This window comes from Ascaphus truei, chromosome 3 (assembly GCF_040206685.1).
Source record: "Ascaphus truei isolate aAscTru1 chromosome 3, aAscTru1.hap1, whole genome shotgun sequence".
Taxonomy (NCBI): domain Eukaryota; kingdom Metazoa; phylum Chordata; class Amphibia; order Anura; family Ascaphidae; genus Ascaphus; species Ascaphus truei.
Genome location: NC_134485.1, coordinates 378,735,738 through 378,762,066, shown reverse-complemented (window position 1 = coordinate 378,762,066; position 26,329 = coordinate 378,735,738). Strand labels below are relative to the sequence as shown.

The following is a 26,329-nucleotide window of genomic DNA, read 5'->3' as shown; positions in this document are numbered from 1 at the left end:
CTTTTATGAAATAATATTTTTCTTGTACAGCGCAGTATATTTCATTTTTGCATGCACGAATCGCTGCCCCATAAAGCTTACAATCAATGTTTTGGTGCCTGAGGCAAAGTGACTTGCCTAAGGTCACATGGTGTACCTTCAATTTAAAAGTTATGTAGCCCCCTTTCCCTATGCCTAAGGGAAACTACACATGCTGCTATACCTGTCTGCTCACAGGCCTAAGGCTTAGTCCATAGAGACTGAAGCCGGGCGGAGGCGCGCTGAGGCTGAGGGAAAGCGGCGCTTTCCCTGGCCTTAGAGTGCGCGCTGTCCGTGGGCATGTCTGGGGGCGGGCCAGTGACGTCACGGAGCTGGTTCGCCCTCATTGGGCGAACCGCTCACGTGACAGGCCCTGCGCTCCGGCGAGCTCAAAAACTAAAGATTTCTTAAGACACACGCTTCCGCAGGCGTGCGGAAGCGTGCGCAAGCCCCTGCTAAAGCCGCTCTCATTGCGGCTGCAGGGGCTCAGTGCCGAGCAGCAGCGCGCCTCAGCACGGGTCAGCGCCTAAGCGCTTACCATGCCCGAGGCCTAAGGCTGCGGCCACGCTGAGAGCGCTCATGCTTGGAGAGCGGTGAGGTCACCAGCTCTCCAAGCATGAGTGCCAGGTGTCCTTGCTATTTCGTAAGCGCGCGCGGGGGGAGTTGCAGGCAAGCTGAGCGCGGTTCAAAGTCAGTTTTTTTTGTTTATGTAAGCGCCAAGCGTGGGTGAGCGTGTGCACGCGCACCGAGTGAGCGGGGATGTCTAAATTTAAATTGCTAGAATTAACCTCGCCATGCACCGTGCGGTCAGCGGCAGCATGGTCGCAGCCTAAGGCCTTGCCCCCGCTCGTGCACGAGAGCCCTCCCCGCAATGGCGCCGGGCCCGCTGCGAGGGGGGGCCGCAGCGCTTGCGCGAGAGCTACTCCTGCTCTCAATAGAATTGAGAGCAGGACTCGCGTCGAGCGATTAGGCACGCCCCCTGGCGGTTCAGCCAATGAGGGCGAACCTGCCGGGTGACGTCATGGCCGCGCCTCCGTCACTCCTCCGCGACGCCCCCCCCGGTCTCTTCTCCTGCAGTGAGCTGCAGACCGGGGAATCGGCTGAACGCGCCGCCAAAAGCGCGGGCGCGCGTTACAGCGGAGAGACCGGGGCCTTAGCCTCCGCCGCTGGGAGCCTGGGGTGAGCTTTTTCTCCTTGCAGTGCAGCGCCTCCAAATGAGGGATCACAGCGTTGGCGGGATAGCCACTTACGGGAAACAACACACATAAATAATAATACACCACACCAAGTATTTACTGAGTGTTACTATACAGAATACTACACACATATGCAACACAATAACTGTACCCACAGATAACCCCAATGACCCAACACTTGGCGGTTCTCCCAAACTACTGAGGGTGCCGTGACACCAATACCCCTGATGTCCTGTCAAAGCAAGTCCCCCTCCCAAGCATGAGGTAACGTTACCCCCTGCGGATGTAGGTGCACGTTGGGTACCTTCCTGGGTATTGCAGTACCCAGGTGCTGCTTGTTGCAATGAGTTGGAGCGTGTCCCACGTAGCGGGGCCTCCAACACAAATACCCTCTCTCCTAAGGGTCCTGATCCGCCTCGTGGGGTGAGCTCTAGCTGGAGTGTCTCACCTGAATGTCTCAGGGTCCTGTTGCCTGGTCCCAGGCCCCAGCGTGGCTGTCCGCCACCGGCGCAATAATACTAATAAAGGGAAGAGTCCATATCCTTCCCTACAATACTGCTCTTCAGGTGTCTCAGGACCTAACGGCAGAGTTCTGGCATAGTCCAGGGGCTACTGGCACCCTGGACGCATCCGTCCTCTCTGCCACTCCTGATGGACTGACTTTACGGGCTCTCCGCCTGCGGAGGATATCCTGTTCCTCCTCTGCCAGAGTCCCATTGGCTGGGACAGTCCCATGTGGTATTTCCCTCCCACCTGAGGATTCTGGGACTTGTAGTACCGCTGCTGCATCTGCAGAGCCGTCCTAAGATGACCCCCACACTCTACACACTGCGCATGCGCGATTACAAAAATGGCCGCCCCCACACTCCCGGTCGTGCGGAGCTCCAGCCAACTACTTGACAGCTCCCCGGACTGGAGGCAGGGTAGGGGGTCTCGGCTACATTTAAATAAAAGTGAAAATGTTTTGCCCTGTGTAATTGGGGTACACAACCAGCCCCATAAACACAACTCCCCTTCCCATAATTTAGGTATGTATGGTCAGTAATTAAATTACATCTGCATATATTTGTATTGTGTTTCTAAAGTGTACATATTTTAATGTCCCCAAAGTTAAAAGGTTGTATATATGTATTTTTTTTTCGTGTTGGTCTGAAAGTTTCAAGTGACCCAAGTTTTATTCTACTATGCTTCATAAAAAAAACAACGTGTTTTGAACAACAGAGGCAGCGTCTGGATAGATGATCCCTGTAGAGTGGGACCAGAGCTTCAGACAGTCCCACAAACCCCGGTGGACATGAAAAAGAAATCCTAGAAAACGAAAACACCCAGTGGTGTGCAACAGAGGCTGACATCCCCAAACTGCCTTAATCCTCAGAAATCCTCGAAATAAAGTTAGAGCCGCCCAGCTAAGTGGCCGGGACGTGGAGCCCGCGCATCCTCCATTTTGACTCATGGGTGAGGGCACGGCGCTTCTCCCTCTTCTATGTTATTATCATCTCTTGTAATTCATAAAAAAGGGATGTCAGACTGAGGGCTCTGGCAGAGGTGGTTTGTTCACGCACCTACAGTGGGAAATCTCCCTTTTCTTACAGAAGACACTTATGTGAAGGGATTAAAAAGAGAAAGTTCTCCTGCTGGCGTGTGACAAAATGGTGGACGGCGCCTCAGGAGGAAGCCATGACGGGGAGCTGTGGGGGGCACCGAGTTCAACATGCAGGGGGGACAGGGAATCCAGCCGTTTAAATGGCTTCTTGTAACACACACTCGTATCACACATTTAACCGCACTCTCATACTGCCACTATAAACTCGTTGAAATGCGAGTGGCGCAAGTTTATGTCGCGATATGTAAATAAACACGTCGTGTCCGGGGCTTTCTGACAGATCAGCAGTCCCGTTTTCCAGCATATTTATTGTGAATAAGGATCTCCCACGCACGAGGTAACACGACACCATGCTTATTCTTGTGGCGCAGCACCGTCCCACGCCACAGCCGCACTTCTGAATAATTACTGTGCACCCGAATTATATAAAAAATAAATCTCCGCTGCCGAACCGTTAGATTTGTTTTTTTTATTATTATTGATGCACAATCCGCTGACGCAAGTCTGGGTTACACGAAAAGGGTATGTGGTGTTATAATTGCACACAGGCGCTATTTGTGCGCAACAACAAGCAGCCTCAGGTGAGAAGCTAATGTGAGAGATCAAGTTGACTCAGCCAGAGGAGCACGTAACAAGCAAAAAAACACCGCTCATTAAATGGAAGATCGATGTTTTGCCGGCTCCTCTGGCGGTGAAGGGGTGTACAGGGGATAGTCAACAAGCTAGCGAGCTCCATATCCCTCCCCCCTCACTGCGCACACAACTACACCCCCACTCCGTGCCAGACTCCTCCTCCGGGACGCTGCCGAGCTGCTGGAGCAAAAAAAAAAAAAAAGACTGCAGCTTCGCCAGAACAGCGCCGGGCAGGCAAGTCATCTTCCCTCACCCCCGCTTGCATTGACTGCAACGCATGGGCGGTGCCAAACCCGCCCTGCCAGACTGTCAGTGACTGCCTTTTACACCCAACAAGACGGGGAGGCGGGAGTAACGGCTGTTGAAGGGCACCCCACTCCCGCCAATAAACGACCTCTTCTCCACCCGATGGCGAAACCAACCAGCCAATCGGAGCCCGGATGGGGGGCGGGGCCACCCTCCACCCCACCTCCCTCGCTTTCTCCAGCCAGCCAGGCTAGGTTGGCTCCTCCCCCCCTGTACCCCGGGACCGGACGGGAGAGTTGGGTTGCGGTGGAAGGAGCGGTGCGTGGATCGGCTGGTGTTTCTCCTCACGGACACGGACCTGCGGTGAGGTGAGTTAGAAATGACGCGGGAGGGAGCAGGCGTGATCGTTTCCGCGCTGAAGGAGCGCGCTGCAAAGCCTTTCAGTACGGCGAGAGGGGGTAGCAACCCATGCCCCCTAGTGGGGCAAATTTAAAATACCCCTCCCCCCTCGAGTGTGTTTCCCCTCAGGCTCGGGCCTTGCTGGCGCGCAGCACGGAATCTCCTCGCAGTGATCAAGCAGCCGGGGCAGATGCTCAGTGAGTGGGACGGGTGATTTAATTAATTGCCCCCTCTAATGCCCTGTGTATGGGGTGCTGATGTGGGTGTCGGGGATCTCTCCCCGCGGGATTTATTTGATGGTGTTTTCAGTCCCTCGCCCCCGGCGGTGCTGTGCGGGTATTACCGCCGACTCCGTATTGTTCGCCTCGCTAATGGCGGCCGACTGCAGGGGGGAGGGGGTCACAACACCGACCGAGGGTGTAAATAACAACCCCCCGGCTCCCTACACAGGCCAAGCCAAGAATAAACTACTGCCGTGTGAAAACGCCGCCCGCTTCTTGCGCGTATCTTAAGCTATTTATCCTCCCCCCACCAGTGCGAGGCCCTGTGTATTACACCCCTCCCCCCGCCAGTGCGAGGCCCTGTGTATTACACCGCTCCCCCCGCCAGTGCGAGGCCCTGTGTATTACACCGCTCCCCCCGCCAGTGCGAGGAACTGTGTATTACACCCCTCCCCCCGCCAGTGCGAGGCCCTGTGTATTACACCCCTCCCCCCGCCAGTGCGAGGCCCTGTGTATTACACCCCTCCCCCCGCCAGTGCGAGGCCCTGTGTATTACACCCCTCCCCCCGCCAGTGCGAGGCCCTGTGTATTACACCCCTCCCCCCGCCAGTGCGAGGCCCTGTGTATTACACCCCTCCCCCCGCCAGTGCGAGGCCCCGTGTTACACCCCTCCCCCCTCCAGTGCGAGGCCCTGTGTATTACACCCCGCCAGTGCGAGGCCCTGTGTATTACACCCCCCCCCCCCGCCAGTGCGAGGCCCTGTTTATTACACCCCCCCCGCCAGTGCGAGGCCCTGTTTATTACACCCCCTTCATATACAGAGACCCACCACGGGCGGGATCCGGACAAGTGGGAGTGCGTGTGTGCTGGGGGAGCAGGGCTCTTATGTCTCCCGGTTTTACCCCCCTCTAGGATCTGGGACCTTGGTCCTGATTCATGTCGGCCTGGGCTGCAATCCTGACAAAGATCCGTTGTGAGTAGATCGCGATATGCGGGGTGGTCCATGTGTAAATGTGTATATTGAGGGGTGGTGTGTATAATATTAAAAAATATATATATTTATATTTGCTATTGGGATAATTTGTTTACATATGTGAGGCCCAGCAATGCACTAAAAGCCCTTTTTGGTACAGAATATTGAGATTAGACTCCTTTTCATTTACCCCAACAAATGGGTTGAGGATAGCGAAACCCCATGTATTGTGATAGAGGTTGGTGTGGTTTTTTTTGAGGGGGGTGGGGCCTTGCAGGGCCTGTGGTTAGAACCAGGCAGTAATTGCTGTGAGGCTGATGGTGGGAGGGAGGCACTGACTCGCAATACTGACTGACTGCTCCCTGCAATACTGAGTGCATCCAGCGGGATCCCTCCTGATGCATCCAGCACATCTTCTAGGGGCAGATTGCATGTGCCCGCTAGGGGCTTCTAATCAAAGAGAATTGTTCTGCTTGTAGACTGGATTATATTGTGATTTCGGTTACAGTATTATTTTAATTTAGTGATCATATTTTGTGTGAATACCAAGTGTTTTAATCACTTAACTGCTAATGTTGAATGTTCACATGATCAACAAGTGTAAACCCTTGGTTATCAGAATGCTGAAAGACCCATATTGCCAGCCACTTAGCTTGAAAGATTGTGGTTTTTTTTTTTTTTTTAACGAATTGTAATTTCCTTTACCTACAACCATCTGAGTGATGATATAGTTTACAATACTATGGACAGCCAATTTGAACCTGCACCCTTTTTTTTTCTTTTTTATAAATATATATAATAGTTTTGTTGGTAACTGTCAACACTCACCAGGACCATTAAACTTATTACTTTATTGTGGAAAATCAAACTAAAAGGAACCCTTCACAGGAGGAAGAAGGAAGCCACCTTTGAATTTGTGACAGTACAGTGGATTCTTAAGTGCTTTGGTATTCATTTTTTACTGATTTCTGCTTGTTAAGTAGCAGCACAGCCATGTCCTATTCCCTGCATATTGGGGGGGGGGGGGGGGGGTGCATGGTGTATGCATGTTTATCTTTCTATGACGCTTTACAATACACGTGCCATTGATATTATAACACAATGGGAATAAGCGCTTCAGACAAAACAATATGAAAAGGAGACCCTGCCACATATAGCTAACTATGTAAGTGGGGAGAACGTAGAGACAGTGCCCCAATCCTGCCACTATCTAGTTTTAATGAATAACGCCCATAGTGTTGTAGGTGGCAACAATGTGGGCGATGATAGATTTCTGCTGCAAGAAGTCAGATTGGTTCGTAGTAAAGTTCCATGTCCTTGAGCTCCTCTCTGATGTAATTTATGATGCAATAACTAATTTAAAATGACTACTATGAATAAATGAAGACTAGCTCAATCGTGTGTGTATATATGTATGTATGTCTATCTCTCGCCATATATTTATAGATGTCTCATTTTATACAAATGGGGTTTTACATTAAACTTTTGTGCTGATCAGGGCACTATTGCAGTTAATAACCCACTAACATTTTAAGGGTATTATCACCAGCTGTTAACATAATGCAGAATGTTATACCCACAGAATTTTGTGCACCCACACTCTTGTTTGTATAAACGTCTTGTCTTTAGTCTTTACTTCGAGAATACCACATTTTGGGGGAGGAAGAATTCCAACTACAGGAACCCCATACATGTATTGTTCATTTTATCAAAGTAGCACATATAATAAAGATATAGAGATGATACTTCGAGCTCCTTCACAAGTGGTGCGCAAACTGGGGTGCGCATTAAATTAAATGCCAGGGGACCGCACGGGGCCTCTGCAACCTCTACTTAGCAAGTTTCAGCCGGCTCCAGGACCCGTTACCATGGCAACGCGGGGTCCTGTCCGTGGCAGCAAATGATGCTGCGGCTCATGTGATGTCACGCGACCTCGCGGGTCATGTGACGTCACACGACCCGCGGTGTGAGGTAAGGAGGGGGGCGCACCAAGAAGGAGAGCAGGCACGGGGGCAAAGAACGTGCTCACTAGGCTGCAAGTGCAATGTTGGAACTCTGATACTTGAAAAAGGCTGCTGTGACAGCCGAAACGGCAGTTTCTTTTTCTATGGCTACATAAATATTTTTTCTAAATAAATCCATTGAGCCCTGCTTCTTTCTACTTTGCACTTGTTCAGTATATCAACATGTATTTATAAAGTAGGAGCCTTTTACAGTGCAGAGCGTTGATGATGCTGTTTCGAAATATGCAAAGTAGTTTACATATCCCATGTACCACTCTTTCCCAACTCTAGTCCTCAGGGAACCCCAACAAGTCAGGTCTTAATGATATCCCTGCTCCAGGCCAGGTGGGTCAATCAGCAGTTCAGTCATTTTGACTGAGCCACCTGTGCTGGAGCAGGGATATCCTTAAGACCTGACCTGTTGGAGTTCCCAGAGGGCTGGAGTTGGGAAACACTGCCATATACAGTATTGTAAGGATTTCTTGCTCCAAGCACTGCAAACGAGAATCCAAAAAGGAAAAAAATCAAACGGTGCCCCAAAGGACTTTGCAAATGTAAAAAAAAAAGTGTATAATGGTGGACAGATCGTTGTTCCGGTCGTAAGGGGATCTGTCCACCATTAAACACTTATATCTATCTATACTATCTATCTATACTATCTATCTATATCTCACATTTGCAAAGTCCTGTGTAGTGCTGTGATTTTTTTTTTTGTTGATCCAGTTTGCAGTGATTTCCCTTGCTGGGTGTAACCGTGCAACTGAGGCAAGAGGCAATTCAACAGGTAACGTTGTTTGTGCGCCTACTTTCTAAGTTGCTTCAAGCACTGACCTGGACATACAAGAGTAGTGCGGTTACTGGCAAAGGCCATTTGTTGAGGTGTACAATATTTTTATTTTTTTTAATTTTTACATCATTTACTACCAATATGTGAATTTTGCATTTGCAATCTCGATTATTCTGGGGCATGTAGTACTTATCACTCCTGGTTCTGATATTTTGAAAACTGTATTTCTAATACTCAGAATTGCTGTGGGTGAAATAAGAACAGATGCAAATCGTAAGAAATCGCAAATGCATCTTCAATATTTTCTTTAATTTTAATGACTGCAGTATAACACTAAAATTAGCGTAAAAAGAGAGAATAATTATAGACATATCTATTAAAAGTTGATGGTAAAGAAACTTGGTGATCAAGAACAAAATAAGGTTAGCAACTGAGACTGCCGTAGAACATTGTTGCCACTAGGTTGTTACAGAAATGGCAAGTTCACTGAAAGGTACTTTTGTTCATCACATAGTTACATAGTAGATGGGATTGATAAAAGACATAGGTCCATCAAGTTCAACCTATGCTAAATTTAGACAACAGATACATTATCCTATATCTATACTTATTGATCCAGAGGAAGGCAAACAAAAAAACCCATTAAGGGGAAAAATTAATTCCTTCCTGACTCCAAGAATTGGCAATCGGATTAATCCCTGGATCAACATCCTTCCCATGTGTACTTATTTGGTATACCCCTGTATACCTTTCCCATCTAAAAAGATGTCCAACCTTTTTTTTTAACAAATCTATTGTATCTGCCATCACAGTCTCCATGGGTAATGAATTCCACATTTTAACTACCCTTACTGTAAAGAACCCTTTCCTTTGTTGCTGGTGAAATCTCCTTTCCTCCAACCTTAAGGCTTGGCCCCGAGTCCTTTGTACTGCCCGTGGGATGAATAGTTCTTTTGAAAGCTCCTTGTATTGTCCCCGAATATATTTGTATATAGTTATCATATCCCCTCTTAGACGCCTCTTTTCTAATGTAAGTAAATCTAATTTAGCTAGCCTCTCCTCATAAGTTAGATTGTCCATCCCCTTTATTAATTTGGTGGCTCTTCTCTGCACTCTCTAGTTCCATAATGTCTTTTCTTAGGATTGGTGCCCAAAATTGTACTCCATATTCAAGGTGTGGTCTTACTAGTGCTTTGTAAAGTGGCATCATTATGTTTACTTCCCTTCCATCCATTGCCCGTTTGATGCAAGATTAGATCTTGTTTGCCTTTGCAGCTACTGCATGACATTGGGCATTATTGCTAAGCCTGCAGTCTACAAGCACTCCTAAATCCTTCTCCATCAAGGATTCCCCCAATATATCTCCATTTAATTTGTAAGTCGCCTTTATATTCTTGGTTCCCAAATGCATAACCTTACATTTATCTGTATTAAACCTCATTTGCCATTTACCTGCCCAGGTTTCCAGTCTCTCCAAGTCCTTCTGAAGAGAAATTACATCCTGCTCTGATTCTATTACCTTACACAATTTAGTATCATCAGCAAAGTTGGAGACTTTTCTCTCGATCCCAACCTCAAGGTCATTAATAAACAAGTTAAAAAGCAGGGGTCCCAGTACCGATCCCTGAGGTACTCCACTCACGACTTTAGACCAACCTGATAAAGTTCCATTTATGAAAACCCTCTGTTGTCTGTCCTTTAACCAGTTTTCAATCCAGGTGCATATATTATTACTGAGTCCAATTTTCTTTATTTTGTACACCAACCTCCTGTGTGAATAATACATACAAGTACATAATTAATACTTTGTTTAATCTGATGTATGGCATGAAACAGGTGATCTGTTTCAATAAATAATTCTTGTAAGTCTTTTGATTCCTCCCAAGAGAGTGATTCAGTGCCTCAGATTTTGGCTGCAGGGTGCAATGTTATTTGTAATGTCTTGACTAGTACAGTATAGCCGAAATTCAGAATTTCTCCCCCATTTGTGCATGAATATTGCTTCAGAATGAGCTGTAAAAAATGAATTTGCTGTTATATGAACGGCACCATAGAAAAGTAAAGCAATTGACGCTTGCTGTGTAGACACCTTAATCTACAGTTGACAGTGCAAGTCTGGCTTTGATAATTGGAGTACAGTTTGTATCCCTTTCCTCCACACAACAGTTTTGCAAGTTAGCACTTTCTTGATTTGTTTTAAGATACTGCAAGAAAAGGGGAGCTTTTATTCTGATGCATAGAAAGTAAGGGGATAAAGTTAACATGGCATTTAATTGTTATGCATGTATAAAAACATAATGGAGCATTGTGTTACATTTTCAACTAGCGAGTGAGTGTAAGGTTTTGGCTATATTAAAGGGTTCAAGATATTGGAAGTGGAAAGGGCAAGACTAAATAGACCTCCCAATGTTCTGTACATATTTGAAGAGTTTTAACCGAATATTTTAAAGCTGCAGTTCAGTCCTTTTTTTTAAATTTTTTTTTTTAATTTAATAGTTTTATGTGGGCAATCTCTTATTACCTAAAGAACTGTATAGCTGTCAGTCAATTCGTTCTCCATGTATTGATTGGCAAAATCTTTAGATATGGGATATGTTTTTCCTCTGCTTCAGTCACTCAGTGGAAGCTCATGAATATTCATGAGCACTCCTGCATTGGCATGTGCTAGAGGGAGGGTAGGGCTGACAAAGGGGTGTGCCAGAGCTTGTGACAGGACATGAAGGGGCAGTGCCTTAGTAAATGGTTAAAATAGAATACAAGAAAATTGGTCTTTCAAAGTTGTTTTTTTAAAAACAGAAAATGCTAAAAGTATTTTTTCTTACTACAGAACTGATTTATTAAAAAAACACACATGCAGGATATTGACTGAACTGCAGCTTTAAGTACTTGATAATTCATGTTAGGAAGAAAGTATTTAAGGGGATATATTGTCCTGGAACATTTCTTTTCCTGCTTACAACACAACATGCTCATTTGACGTAGCTCGTTTGCATGTTTTGGGTAGTTTCATGATCCAGATGCCAAATTCCTTGTATTAATAATCCAAGCAATAGCCCTTTTTATTTATTTATTTTTGTTATATCTATATACAGTGGTTGACAAATCACCAAAAAAATCTACTCGCCGAACAAAAAAATCTACTCGCCACCTAGTACCACACGTGTGCTGCTTGGGCCAATAGGAGCTCGCCACGATGTTAAATCCACTCGCACAGGGCGTGCAAATGTATAGGTTTGTCGAACACGGTCTATATATCCGCTCTGTAGTATTAGATATTTTCGGCTTTTTTTTTTTTACATTCAACCCAATGCATTTTTAATTGGGTTTTAAGGGGGCAATCCAAGCCAGTGATATAGATATATAGATATAGATATATATTTCATTTTAAACAGAGCATTGAAGGAGGTCTCCGGCGCTGAACCCCATTAATTTCAGCTACGGGGAGCTCCTGCTTCAAGGAATACTTGCCTCTGAAGGGTATGCCTCTGCTTTTTAAAACTCCTGTGTCACATGGACCAATAGGAAGCCGCACCGATGACATCACGGCTTCCTATTGACTTGCAGGGTGCGGGAAATGTGAAAAGAGCCCATTACGTGATCCCTGCTAGCCAAGCAGAGCGGCTACCAGCTGCTTCAATCCATCTTTTGATTGATTCTTACAAGAACAAGCAAAAAAAAGCAGCAGTCCAAGCTGCCGTTCAAAAAATTTTTTTTAACCCCCTCCCTTTATGTGTGCATCAACACAATTCACACAAGTAATTGGCTAAATTGTCGATCGGTGAAGATTTGGCTGGGGGGTTCACTAAATGGCTGTCAGTGCAGCAGAAGAGGACCAAAGATCCAAAGTTCTGTGTGGAAGATCATGTGACCAGACAGTCACTAAATACAATTGGTGCACTACTAGAGAGGGCAGGGCTCAAAAAGGGGTGTGCCGGAGCCTGTTACAGAAGTGGATGGGGTCGTGACTTTGTAAATGGATGCTATAGAAACAAAAAAATGCTTGTTACATTAGAATACATTAAAAATGTAATTGAGTTGTTTAAAAAAAAAACATGCATACTTACATGCTACAAGTATTTTCTCATAGTACAGGCATACCCCGGTTTAAGGACACTCACTTGAAGTACACTCGCGAGTAAGGACATTGCGCCCAATAGGCAAATGGCAGCTCGCGCATGCGCTTGTCAGCACGTCCTGAACAGCAATACCGGCTCCCTACCTGTACCGAGGCTGTGCGCAAGCTGGGAGACTATAGAGCCTGTTACAAATGCGTTATTTACATCAGTTATGCACGTATATGATGATTGCAGTACAGTACATGCATCGATGAGTGGGAAACAGTAGTGCTTCACTTTAAGTACATTTTCGCTTTACATACATGCTCCGGTCCCATTGCGTCCGTTAATGCGGGGTATGCCTGTACAGAACTGATTTATAACAAAACACGTAGGATATTGCTTGGTATGCAGCAGGCCTGCACAACTCCAGTCCTTGAGGGCCGCAAAGAGGCCAGGTTTTCAGGATATCCCTACTTCAGCAGAGCTGGCTCAATTAGTGGCTCAGTCATACTGATCCAGCTGTGCTGAAGTAGGGATATGATGTGCAGCAGAAGAGGACCAAAGATGCAAAGTTCTGTGGGGAAGATCATGTGACCAGGCAGGAACTAGATACAATTGGTGCACTGCTAGAGAGAGGGCAGGGCTCAAAAAGGGGTGTGCCAGAGCATCTTCCAAAAGAGGCATGAGATGTGGCTTTCTAAATAGTTGCTATAGATACAAAAAATGCTTGTTACATTATAATACATTAAAAATGTCATCCATAGTTGTTTACAAAAAAAAATAAGTATTTTCTCATAGTACATTCTGATTTTATTTAAAATAAAACGTAGGATATTCCTTTGTCTGCAGCTTAAGGCTTTGCCTATAGTGACAGCGAAACGATGGGTGATGTCACCCGTCGCCACCGGTGAAAGTTATGTTTCGCCGGTCGGCCGCATCGCGGGATTCCCGCAATTTGATTTGTTCAAGAGCTGTCACGTGACGCGACGGCCCTTGAAAAATCAAATTTTGCCGGCGGCGTTGTTTCGAGGCGGTTGCAATGCTTTTGTTTTTGGGCGAATTCGCGTCGCCGGCACTATAAGCACGGCCTAAGACAAAATAAAAAGTGGAAAACAGACGGCTTTTGTAGCAGCAATCAGTTTGACTTAAATTTCTTTTTGTGGTGGAGAGGATCGGTTGCAACTTTTTTTCTTTAAAGCAGGAAAAATCCTTGCACTTTTTTATTAATTTTTTTTCTAGTCTAGTTGAAGCATAAATAAATAAAAAAATATTGCCCCAAATCCGCACCTGTATGTTTATAAAGAAAACTTTTTACAGTTGGTTTGTAAACATTGTTCCCTGGGACTTGGGCTGCAGGTGAATTTTTGGGAGAAGGAGCGGCTCAGTGAATAAAGACACTGACTGGCACTGAGTTTGAAGCAGGGGAGCCTGGTTCAATTCCCGGTGTCGGCTCCTTGTGACCTTGGGCAAGTCACTTTATCTCCCTGTGCCTCAGGCACCAAAAAATAGATTGTAAGCTCCACGGGGCAGGGACATCAGCCTGCAAAATGTCTCTGTAAAGCGCTACGTACAACTAGCAGCGCTATACAAGAACATGCTATTATTATTATTATAATTTATTATTATTATAAATTAACACACGAGGCCATCCCCGAGGCCATCCCCGAGGCCATCCTCCAGCCCAATCATCTGTATTTGCTCGGGGTTGGAGGGTGAGATAATGGTATAGAGCAGCGGTGCGCAAACTGAGGGGCGGGGGCATGAGACGGCGCGGGGTAGAGGGACCCGCTCACTGCCTCCTGTAAACATAACTTACCTTGGCTCCGGCAGCTTCTTACACCCGTTGTCATGGCAACGTGACGTCATGACGCCACCGCTGGAGCATAGGTAAGAGGTGGGGGGGAGGGGGGGCACGGAGAGAAGGGGACTGCCGGCAGGGGGGCGGCGCAAGGAAAAAACTTTGCGCTCCCCTGTTATAGAGCATGGTTGGACAGAGTCGGTATTTGGAATGGCCTGCCTGATAAAGGAGCAAAAAATAAAAATTGGTTGAGGCGTCATAGGAACAATACGAAATGCTTAAAATTAAACTATGACATGGGAAACTTTTATGAATATTAACATACATTTTGAAAATGAACAAAATTTTCATAACGATTAAAAACAAAATAAATTAATCCATATAAATAAATGAAAATGTTATTTACATTATTCTCCATATTTGTTTTGTGAGCAAACATTTTTGTACGGTACAGATCTGTACTGACTGATGCTCATGTGGGCCCTTCTGATATCAACCTCAGATTAATTCAGTTATTGAGAAACTGTTATCTGAACTTGCATTTCAGTTATCACATTGACACATTTTGCATTCAGATTCTTCTTTTTGTTAGGTTTTCAAGGGGTTTTTTTTTCTTAATAAAAACAAGTTTGTAATATTGTAATGTTTTTATTATCCTTGTTAATTTTTATCGTTATTTGTTTTCTTTAGCTACTAATTTAAATCAGATGTGTGGGGCAGTAGGACAGCGGCCCACCAAATTTATTGGCACACCTGGAAAAGAGTGTGCGTATTGTAAGTGAAACTTTTCTTTTGTCACAGAAATTGTATTTGTGATGGTGATGTTTTTAATTAAAAATCAAAACACAATTTCAGTGCCAAAACGCAAAAATGTTTGACTTAGAATGCGTGTTTTTGCTATTTACACTTCTATATTTATAGTGTTTGTTTGTGTGTCCTCTCCCTACCTCAACATCACTGATGGCCTCTTCTGCCAGCAGTGACGTCACTTCCGCTATGGAATTTTGTTACAACACAAGGGTTTTTTCCTATCAAAACTGTGGGTGCCAGCAAAGAAGTTTCACTTCAAAAAGGTTATCCACCCCTGGTGTCGAGGAAACTTGATTAACACTTCCTCATTCAGGCACCACGATTAAAAGGAATTTGTCCACATTTTGTAAAGAAACAAAAGCAGCAAAGTCTTTGCTTTTTACGCAGGTTTAAAATTAAGTAAATTAGAATGTTCTTTTTGTTACAAAAATGTTTTTTTTGGTTGGCTATTAGGAATTGCACCTTTTTTAATATACCTTTAGCCATTTCTAAAGAGTCTGGGAATGCCCGATGGTGTGATTAGGAAGACTCCACAGGACTCTAAGTTTACTGAATATAGAATATTGTGGATCTAGTCTGATTCACAAGAATCACAAATATATCGGTTTAACAGTTGTGATCTGACCAACTAAATAATGCTAAACAATCCACGATTGTTGGGGTGCTGGGTCAGATATTCATTCTTTCAAAGTTGACATTAACCCATCAAAAATAATCCCTTTGCTTGCTGCACATTCCCCAAACGTGATGAGGTCCCAATATTCTTGGAGCTATGGGGATAACATTGAGAGTTTTCTAACTCGGCATTTAATTTTTTTTTTTAACTTTTTGAAGCTGCAATCCCAATAAAAAAAATTTATGGAATTGAAACAGGTCTTTGCAGCTGAACGGTGTTAATTTCAGCTACGGGGACACCCTGCTTCCCAAGATACGTGTCTCTGAAAGGGATACTGGTAGCAGCTCAGGCTGGGCTGTTTGTGGTGACCATAATAGCGGCTTAAATGTCCCGCGGGTCAATAAGCCACGTCATCAATTTGCGGCTGTATCTTGGGCCGCGTGACGAGGCTCTTTAAAACCTGCTTCTGCTGGCACCCCTTACAGAGGTAAGTATCTAATTGTCAGGGGATCCCTGGAGCTGAAATGTATGCAGTTTAGCTCAGAGAGACCCCCTGCTTCCTACCTAATGTTCTGCTCGAATTCAAAAGAGAACCATTTCTCTCTTCTAGCCTTAATAATGTCAACGGGTTGGGGTTATCCTGTTCTCAATGCAATGGGTCTTATGATAATAAACATGCATTTGGGATATGTATTACCATTATTTTTATGGATCTGCATATATTATACAGTCTTGCGTGTGTGTTTCATGTAACAATATATATTTTTTTTCCTGAAAATAAAGCGCCGAACTGTTTTGTACATTAAATCTAAAATGTAATAAGTACTGCTTTGGGTTCTAATTGAACTTCACACTCTTTGAAGAGTAACTGCATTTTCGGACACATTTTGTGACAATAGATTTTTGTGTGCTAATTACATATTTTTGTTGGTAAACCGGGACCAAGGACCCCTAGGATAAGACATTTCTTTATCCTTGGTGTGGCAGCTATTTTAAGGTGGTTTGTGACTGGTTGAGGGGGAGATATTACCAATTTGAGACCCTGCAGGAGAGAAAGTGGATTAGCTTGATAGCTATGTATGAACCCATGTCACATGCTCGCAGGTGTGCCAGTCGTGGACACCCCCTTTTATAAGAAGAAAGGAAGTGGAGTGTGCTCCACTTTTTTGTCTTTGTGCTCAACGCCCAAACGTAATGAATCTCCCCTAGAAAACTAGCAAAATAGGTGGAACATTACAAGGCCCGTGTAATGCGCCTGGTAAAACCCTGTTATGGGGGCTCTCATGGTGTGCCAGGTGCATCAATAAAGCATGGTAAAGGGGAAAGCAGCGATCTCCCACCTTTTCACAACCTTGATGTATAGATGCCGTCTAGATCACCCACCCACAAAATGGCACCATAGGGATCACAAAATGCTAGCTGTACAGATTTAGTTTGAAGCTCTGCAGCTGTAGTTTTGCATTGCAGAAATAAAACATGCTTGAAAGTCTGTGTCTGATCAGCTATATCTGCAATTGTCAATAGCGTATTTTTACATATTACGTTTGTTTATTGCATTGTTTGTATATTTGTTAAATTATATATATAATTGCTTAATTTTTTCTTCTTGTACTTTTCCTCCATTATAATAGGTTACGTGGCACACTAGGGAGATTGGAGTATACAGTTCACAGTTCTGTTTTTTTTATCGAACGCCATGGCTACTGGACTGACCAATATAGGGAATGCTTTTGGAGGTCCACCCACATCAAACAACTTTCAAAGCACGCTTATTGACGACGACGATGATGTGGTTTTCATTGAACCTATACAGGTTCCACAAAATGCTGTTTCTACAGATCAGAGAAGTGTAGGATTTTCTTCAACAAAAAATGAGTTTCATAGAGTGGACTCAAAATCGCATTCTTCCAGCAAAGATTTGGATTCCCTCAAAGGGATAATAAGTGAAACAATCATCATTGACGATGAGGAAGACACTGAGCCCAGTCCAGTGCATAATAAAAATGCTTCCAGCTTCAATGACCGAAGACTTATGGAATCTAACAGACCCAGCAACATGGCTTTCTCCAGCTTCTCAAGAAGCAAAGGAAGTCCTGGCATGATGCGTACTGGCATTACAACCGAGCCAGACTCTGAAATACAAATAGCACATGTCACCACTTTAGAATCGGGCATGAGTTCTGCGAGTGACGGCCATCTTCAAAATGCTGAGGGCCGTGATATGAACCTAATGATTACCCATGTAACATCGCTGCAGAACGCCAACATGGGAGAGGTGCCGAATGGATTGCAATCAAATAATTTTGGTGTCCATGTACAAACATATCCCCATCCTCTTACCTCACAGACGAAGGCTGGAATTGGACCTTACAATCCAGGGAGAATTAATGTGAATGGAGATGTTTTTCAAAATGGAGAATCTGCAACCCATCATAATCCCGGTAAGCATCTGTCTTCTAAAAATAATCTTTGTTAAATAACTTTGTGTGTGTGTCATATACTAGGTAAAGTGACAGGAACAAAAAAGCTGCTTAAACTGCCAGTTGCATACATTAACAAAGGCACAGATCATACAAACAATTCAAAGCACTGATTGACAGCAAAAGTAAAAGAAAATATTAAAACATCATTACACAAGTCTTATTTAAAAATGGTGTCAGTCTGCATTTAACCTATTTAAAATACTACTGCTTCTAGTTTATTGTAGTCCTAAGAGGAACTGCCCCTTTAATCTTGTCACCAAAGTTATGGTTGAGGTAGTTTAATATACTCCAAATGTGCAATTGCCCAGTAAAAAAAACTCCACTGGCTTGAATTACTTCCGAGAAAGTGAAAATCCCCTTACAATAAATTAAAGTAAGAAAATTGAAGGGAAAAAATATCATAATTGTGTTGTAGTGGTGACTTGTTCTAACATCTTACAAATGGCCGATTTGCCTTTTTTAGCCAGAGATCCCAGATTAGTTTTATATTTGTTTTGTTGTAGACTAGATGAACTAAACGGGAGGGGGGTTAATTTTCTACTCCATATTGTGTTATAGAAGCCAGTTAACACCATTAACACTGTTTAATAGCAGAGTGGGACTAGTCCTGTAATGTGATGGTACCATGTGCTATGTATGCATTAAACGTAAACACCTTGCCCATGTAATTGGCTCTCTTAGAAAGCAGTCAAATCACCTAAAAGGTACATTTAAAAAAATGTTCTGTCAAAGCATGCTGATATTTTTAGCTAGTCCTTTTGCATTTTATTTCCTTTGAATATTTCCTTTGCTTTTCCAGTGTGACTTATGATGGCATTATTGTTTTATAATAACAAAGGGAAACATAGGATTTAATAGTTTGTGTGTTTGTTTGTGTGTGTGTGTGTGTGTGTGTGTGTATATATATATATATATATATATATATATATATATATATATATATATATATATATATATATATATATATATATATATATATATTCACTCACTCGTGTGTGTGTGTGTGTGTGTGTGTGTGTGTGTGTGTGTGTGTGTGTGTGTGTGTGTATATATTTACTTACACACTAAATAATTTTTTTTACTCACTCTCGGGATGCATTGTTTCTGAGATACATACCTGGCACTGGTGCTTTCGCATATTTAGATCCCAGCGTGTCACAGGCCAATAGGAAGATGCAAAACTTGACTATTGGCCCAGGTTGCACACAAGATTTAAACTGCCATTTTGCTTTCCCTGGAGGGGACAGTACCTGCGGCACCTTTTAGGTATGGATCCCAGGGACCCGGTCCAGGAATCCCTGCTTCCCTCCCATGTTGAACAAAGAGGAAAAACGAGCAGAGGGAACTTGCTCCTTTTTTAAATAGCGAGTGTGTTGCAATGTTTTTTTTTCTTCTCTAAATAGATATATCTTTTCTCTTTCTCCCCATGCCTCTACCTCTCACCTGCCTCTTCTTCTCTCATCCCCTCTCTTGCTCCCTCTTTTTCAAGATTCTTGGATATCCCAATCAGCTTCATTTCCCAGGAACCAGAAGCAGGCGGGAGCGGATTCCTTGTCACCAGTGGCCTCGCTTCCTAAACAGATTTTCCAGCCTTCTCCACAGCAACAGCCTTCCAAAGCTGTTAAAGTCACATGTGCAAACTGCAAGAAGCCTCTCCAGAAGGGGCAGACAGCATATCAGCGAAAGGGGTCCACTCACCTATTTTGCTCAACCGCTTGCTTATCTACATTTTCACATAAACCAGCCCCAAAGAAGCTCTGCACTATGTGTAAAAAGTAAGTACCATGTCCTATTGGCATTTTTAATAATTGCATTTATCCATGAGCTCCTTTGCCATTTTCTTATATTTAATTCTCTGATGGCCTGAATCTGTACTTTTCATCCTCTTCTCTCTTCTTCCCCTCCCCACACAAGAAACCTTTATTTATATGGTTGATGTCTGTCGTGAGGTTCATGTTTGTTCCAAACTGTTTAGAAACTGAAATGAAATTGTCTGTCACTTTCTGTGTGTGTGTATATATATATGTATGTATATGTATATGTATGTAGAGGTATCAGTACCGTGTTAGCCGAGCTTCAATAATCAAAAAATAAATAGATGATACCGTTCTGTGGCTAACGAAATGCTTTTATTTGTGCGAGCTTTCGAGATACACTGATCTCTTCTTCTGGCGATGTTACAACATTGTAACATCGCCGGAAGAAGAGATCAGTGTATCTCGAAAGCTCGCACAAATAAAAGCATTTCGTTAGCCACAGAACGGTATCATCTATTTATTTTTTGATATATGTATATATGTATGTATATATAAAGCAGAAAATAGCTGTGTTAGTCCAGTTGCGATAGTGCAGAATAAATGAGTTCTTCAGTATTCGGTGATACCTTTTTTACAATTTATGTCATAGGACAAGCTTTCGAGAGTTCTCCTCTCTTCTTCAGGTCAAGCAATACTGATATACAAAGGAATCTATGGCTAAAACAGTGTGGAGAGGAGAAAAAAAAAACAACAGATATTTACTGTAGATAAGGTAGGGTGTTAAACGTGTTTGAAGCCAGGGGACAGTGTCAAAGAAAGGTGGGGAGGGGGAGGGATACTGGGGGGGGGACAAAGTGTGGATAAGAATAGAGGCAAGCAGGATAATTACAAGCAATGTTGATAGGGTGTGAGAATACAGACAGAAAGAACCCAACACACGCATACCACTAGTGACCACATACAACCCTACCCTAGAGGGTATACGAAAAATAATCAAAGATCTGCAACCCATGCTGACAGAGGATGCGACATTAAAAGAAATCTTTCCCAAACCTCCCATTCTTGCATTCCGGCAACCACCAAACCTCAAACAGAAATTAGTCAGTAGAAAACTTCACAGCGATTTTAAAGACATGGATAATGGCACAAAACCGTGCAGCTGCAAACTCTGCAAACATATTTGCCAGGATCCCACAGCCAGTCACAATCATAGAACATTCAATGTTAAAGGATCATACAGCTGCACATCCAGGAATTTAGTGTACAGGCATACCCCGCATTAACGTACGCAATGGGACCGGAGCATGTATGTAAAGCGAAAATGTACTTAAAGTGAAGCACTACCTTTTCCCGACTTATCGATCCATATACCTTACTGCAATCATCATATATGTGAATAACTGATGTAAATAACGCATGTGTAACAGGCTCTATAGTCTCCCCGCTTGCGCACAGCTTCGGTACAGGTAGGGAGCCGGTATTGCTGTTCAGGACGTGCTGACAGGCGCATGCGTGAGCTGCCGTTTGCCTATTGAGCGAGATGTACTTACTCGCGAGTGTACTTAAAGTGAGTGTCCTTAAACCGGGGTATGTCTGTATATGATTCAGTGCAACAAATGTGACCAAGGTTGCTACATTGGGGAAACCAGCCAAAAACTACAAGGAAGAATGAATATGCACAGACACTCTATACTCCATCACGAAGAAGGAAGATACTGCTCACCTGTTGGTCATCACTTCTCACAACCAGATCATTCCATAAATGATCTAAAAATCTAAATCCTCAATGGAATGTTTAAAAGCACCCAAGAACGGAAAACATTTGAACTCAGAATGATAAGACTCTTTGACACCAAAACCAAAGGACTTAATGCGGACATGGGTTTTCTCACATCCTATCAAAATTGCTTGTAATTATCCTGCTTGCCTCTATTCTTATCCACACAAATCAAATCAGCTTTATTGGCATGACGAAAGAACATTTCAGTATTGCCAAAGCGTGAATAATAGGGGGTGGGGGACAATAATTACACGAATACTAGGGGGTAGGGTATAATGATTGCACGGTATATGGGTAACAGTTTCGCACAGGGGTGTAGGGGTTAGTGGACGTCTCTCAGCTTGTGGCAGGTGCTGATATAGTGTGCAGCCAGTTCTGCTGTGGTTTCATCTTCTCCCAGGAGGATCGCTATTTTTTGGTTCTCTTCTATATTATTAAAGTTCTGGATAACAGCAGTGAGTTTCTCTAGGTGGGCACTCCTCACTTCAGAGTATTGTGTGCAACGCAACAGGAAGTGAGTTTCATCTTCTACCTCTCCTAGCTCACATCTTTGGCACTGTCTCATCTCCCGGGGCTTGCAGTTTCTCTCCCCCCCCCAATATCCCTCCCCCTCCCCACCTTTCTTTGACACTGTCCCCTGGCTTCAAACACATTTAACACCCTACCTTATCTACAGTAAATATCTGTTGTGTTTTTTTTTTCCTCTCTCCACACTGTTTTAGCCATAGATTCCTTTGTATATCGGTATTGCTTGACCTGAAGAAGAGAGGATAACTCTCGAAAGCTTGTCCTATGACATAAATTGTTAGTCCAATAAAAAAGGTATCACCGAATACTGAAGAACTCATTTATTCTGCACTATGTATATATGTGTATATGTATGTATATGTATTTATATGTGTGTGTCTATCTATCTCGACAAATCGCCAAAAATTTTACTCGCCCGAGGCGTGCAAATGTATAGGTTTGTTGAACACTGTATATATATCTATATATCCTGTCAGAGAAACCCTTCTGTAAAAATGTCTCTCCTGCTGGGTATTGGTGAATGTTACAGGTCATTGGAACAGCAATGCACAAAATCTGTTTAGCTTCAGTAAGGAGGTGATACTCCTTTTGATATAATGCGCATTTTCTATATCAGTAAGTGCATTTTTTACTCCATGAAAACGCATTGTCACTTGTAAACATATCCATTTCATAATCTTGGTGTGTTTATCTTTTGATATCTCTGAACAGGTTTATTGTTTATAAAAGGGAAAACAAAGTTGTGTGTTTTTAATTTTTTTTATTTATTTTAAGTAGTAGTTTATCTTGGTAATTTGCCCTGAGACCAACCAAACTTGCGTCTTTGTGTAGAGCATGTGAGGCCAACATGTTCCTTCATGCATAATTCATTTTGTTTGAAATGTACATGCGCAGAAACCCGAATATTAAACAAAAAGGTGTAAGCTAATGTTTTGGGTGGGACTTGAATGTATTAAAAGGGATGGGGAATAATTTTTGATAGAGGGCTATCAAGAGGAGGACCAAGTGATAAGCGGCATTCTAGAAGGTATACCTTTCGATTTACTGTGAGACTTGATATCCTAGCAACATCAGTAGCTTTAGGTTTTTAAGAATTATTTTAATTATTAATAAAGTTTATATGTTGTATGTTTAGCGCATTTATAGACCAGGATTTAATACCATTCAGGTCTGCGGTGTGCCCTAGTGGGGATCTTTTCGTGTGTCTCTTACACACATATCCCTTTTGACCTAACATTTCCCCTCTGGTGCCTATGCCGTGCGCAGCACGAACTGTCACTCGCCACTTTTACCCGCGTGGCAGTGATTGACTGGTCAGTCGCCACGGAGGAGTGGAGAGCAGCGGCACGTGAGGGCTGGGGGAAAAGCTAGTCTGAGTGCTGGCTGCGGAGGTAGTCTAAGTGCTCTAATGCTCTGCTCTAATACATACCACACTTTGGCCGGGGAGGGGCTAGGGGTGTCTGTGCGTAGGAGAGAGTCAGTGAGTGTTGGCGAGAGTCGGAGATGCACACTGACACACAGCAGAGGTATGAGGTCGCCTGCACCATCCCTGGTGCTTAAAACCCTGGCTCCTAAGTATATATTTTTCCACCCCTATCTCCCTTATGCAACTTTGGTATAGTAATTTGTAGAGTAGGTCCCGAATTGTATACTTAAGATTTTTTTTTTCCTGAACCAATGCGTGCGGTTTCTTATTCCTGTGGTTCATAATCCTGTCGCCACATATTTCTGAATACAAAGTATGTATGCGTTCGGGCAAGCAGGTACTCGTTGCAGTTTGTCTGCCTGTCTTATGATTTTATAAACATATTAATGGAATCTTTTAATTCGGTCTTTTTCTCCTCTTGCTTTTTTTTAATTCAGCGCAGACACTGCAGATGCATAGGTGCTGATTTATGTTTTCTGTATTTATTTTTTTGTATTTGCTGTGATTCATGATGAATTACATCTTCCTTACAACTTAAATGTTGTTCCTGTTAGTGGCATTACCTCGAGTTTAAATGAATAAACGTGTAAATAGGTGAGAAGAAAAAAAAAAAGTATCCCTACAAGGGATACACTGGGGATCAAAGGGATGGGCTATACTAATATATGAAGGAACCTTGATGCACAATAATGAAAGTCCTTCAATGGTAGATATGATCTTGTTTAAGAAACCTGACCCTTTAGCAAGTATATGAGCTTTGCACATATATAGAGTGTCAGCTTTACACATGTGGAGTATATTACCGGACCAGACTCTAACTCTGCATAGAGAAAACAATGAGTCAAGCATGTACCATTATATAAAACAGCCTCCAATAAATCTCTAGTTAGAATGAGGTAATACTCACTGTGAGATGATATGCTGTATCCATAGAACTTGCAGGTCATAGGTTGGTGGAAATATAGGTGAACAATAGCGCTCATGCAAACGATGATATTTAAAAAAACCTGTGATATATAGTCCAAAAGGTAGTCCTGGAGCTGCCCAAAGAAGTGGATCTTGTATCTCCTAACCAGATTTGGTAACGTGAGAGAAAAACACCTCCTGTGGCGCTGAGGCCAGGGTAAGGATGAGATTGTAGACAAAGTTCTTCTCTGGATGGATTACCTCAAGAAAAAAGACAAAACATGCAGACAAACTGCAATAGTGCATTACCCAGGGACAACAAAAATATTAAATAAAGAGGGCAATTTAATAAATTTTATAAAAACACATTATAAACACAATGATTTCAATAAAAAACTTTCTGTGCCTCTGCACTAGAACAAAAATTCTTGAAACTTGCTCCGCTTTGGTAAAATTGGAAACCTACTCACCAGAAGTGACTAGGACATACGCATTTGTATAAGGGTCTTGTCAGCAGGTAAACCGCTTGCCATGGGGTGAATTACGCCAGTCAACGAAGGAGGATCCCCTTCTTTGCTCAGGAGTCTGCTTGCTGCTTGCTACCAGAGTCCGGTCGATCAACTCCTCCTCTGACGTCACCGCTTGGATTTCACAGCTACTGTGTCCCTGCGATGCCAAAAGACCTCCTACGCGTTTCGAAAGACCTCCACTAGCTTTCTCAAAGTGTGAGAGAGCTTGTTGGAGTGAAACATGTCAGTGTGTTTTTCCACCTGTGATTAAATCGTTTTTATTACACCCTCAACTGTTTTGGTTAGTGGTGCTGCGCTTCTTTGGCATTTTGCCGAGTTTTTCCTAAATAGGTGAGCAGCAGGGGGTCTCTGGAGCTGAACCCCATCTTCCGAAGATACGTGCCTCCAAAGGGGCTGCTATTGGGCACGGAAAATATCTGTTTAAAGCAGTAATGGAAAAACCCTGTGTGCCTAAATTCTCTCCCTTGGTGCCTGTGCGCAGATACAGATTTGTCCTCCAATCAGAACTACAACATCAAAGCTGGATCCGGTGCATTCGTGGTGGTGATTGACAGGTTGCCGCTTATGAGGAAAGCTGGTTAGAGCGGAGAGCAGAATAAGAGACGGGGTGGAGCTAGTTGAGGGGGATGGGGTGATGATAGCCGGTGGAAATGCTGGCTACAAAAAGTTCTGGGTGGCTCAAGTGTTTTATATTTCCTCTGTCCTCCATGGGGCAGCCAAATAGTAATGGGGTAGCTCCTCACAGCTGGCAGGACAAGCACTTCCTGTGACCCCTATATGAGAGGGCGTTATCTACGTAGGTCAGCTATTCTTGTCCTACCTCAGCTGCTTAAAGGTCGTCGGTCAGGTTCCCTGTCATTATAACTTTTTTGTGTATACTTCTTTTGAGGACCATGTTGATGCCCTAAGCAGAGTTGGTGATTTCCCTACCGTTTCCCCCAACTTACCTCGAACTGCCGCTCTCATGCTGCCGTGGTAATATTGGCAGCTGCATACAGCCCTGTTTCAGTGCTGCTAGGCATCTTATTCCCGAGAAACAAGGTGATTCTGGCGCAACAGCCAAAAGTGGGTCCCAAACAAGTAATATTAAAAATATTCCTTTATTGATCCATCTAAAAAAGTGGAGGCACTTATTCCTGAGACCGCGGGAGCCTTTTCTCTCTCAGGATGTTATGATGCAGCAGATGACGTCATGAAGTAAAGCGTGTTTTTTCCCCCGCTAAAGATTGGTTCCTTACCAAGGAGGAAACTGGTTCTGGAAAAAAAAAAAAAAAAAAATGTATTTTCTATTCCCTCATTGATAGAATTGTGTTTTTCAACCAGGGTTCCTACGAACCCTTGGGTTCCCTGGGCATCCCTAAAGGGTTCCTTATAATTTTCTGGTCATTTTGAAAATTGTATGAAATAAAGAAAAATTTACAATGCATTTGATCTCAGGGTTGGGGTTCCTTGGTATTTCACATAGGGTTCCTTAACCAATAAACGGTTGGAAACAACCGTGATAGGCTAGCAACAAGTCTGTTCTACATTTTTGGGGGACCAGAAAACCACAGCCTCA

At 43.5% G+C, this 26,329-nt stretch overlaps 1 protein-coding gene and 1 long non-coding RNA gene across 2 annotated transcripts in view; both read left to right on the top strand.

Moving 5' to 3' along the window:
• The first annotated feature begins 2,009 nt into the window (after window positions 1-2,009).
• Window positions 2,010-3,274, top strand: LOC142490259 (uncharacterized). Its single transcript, XR_012800009.1, has 2 exons — window positions 2,010-2,242; window positions 2,436-3,274. It is a non-coding gene; the product is annotated as an uncharacterized LOC142490259 (long non-coding RNA).
• Window positions 3,275-3,717: 443 nt separating this feature from the next.
• Window positions 3,718-26,329, top strand: part of ZMYM2 (zinc finger MYM-type containing 2) — a 66,395-nt gene continuing 43,783 nt past the window's right edge. The window contains 4 exon segments of the mRNA XM_075592304.1: window positions 3,718-4,064; window positions 5,229-5,289; window positions 16,993-17,802; window positions 19,334-19,619. Of these exon segments, the coding sequence (XP_075448419.1) occupies window positions 17,058-17,802; window positions 19,334-19,619 (1,031 nt within the window). The 5' untranslated portion in view covers window positions 3,718-4,064; window positions 5,229-5,289; window positions 16,993-17,057.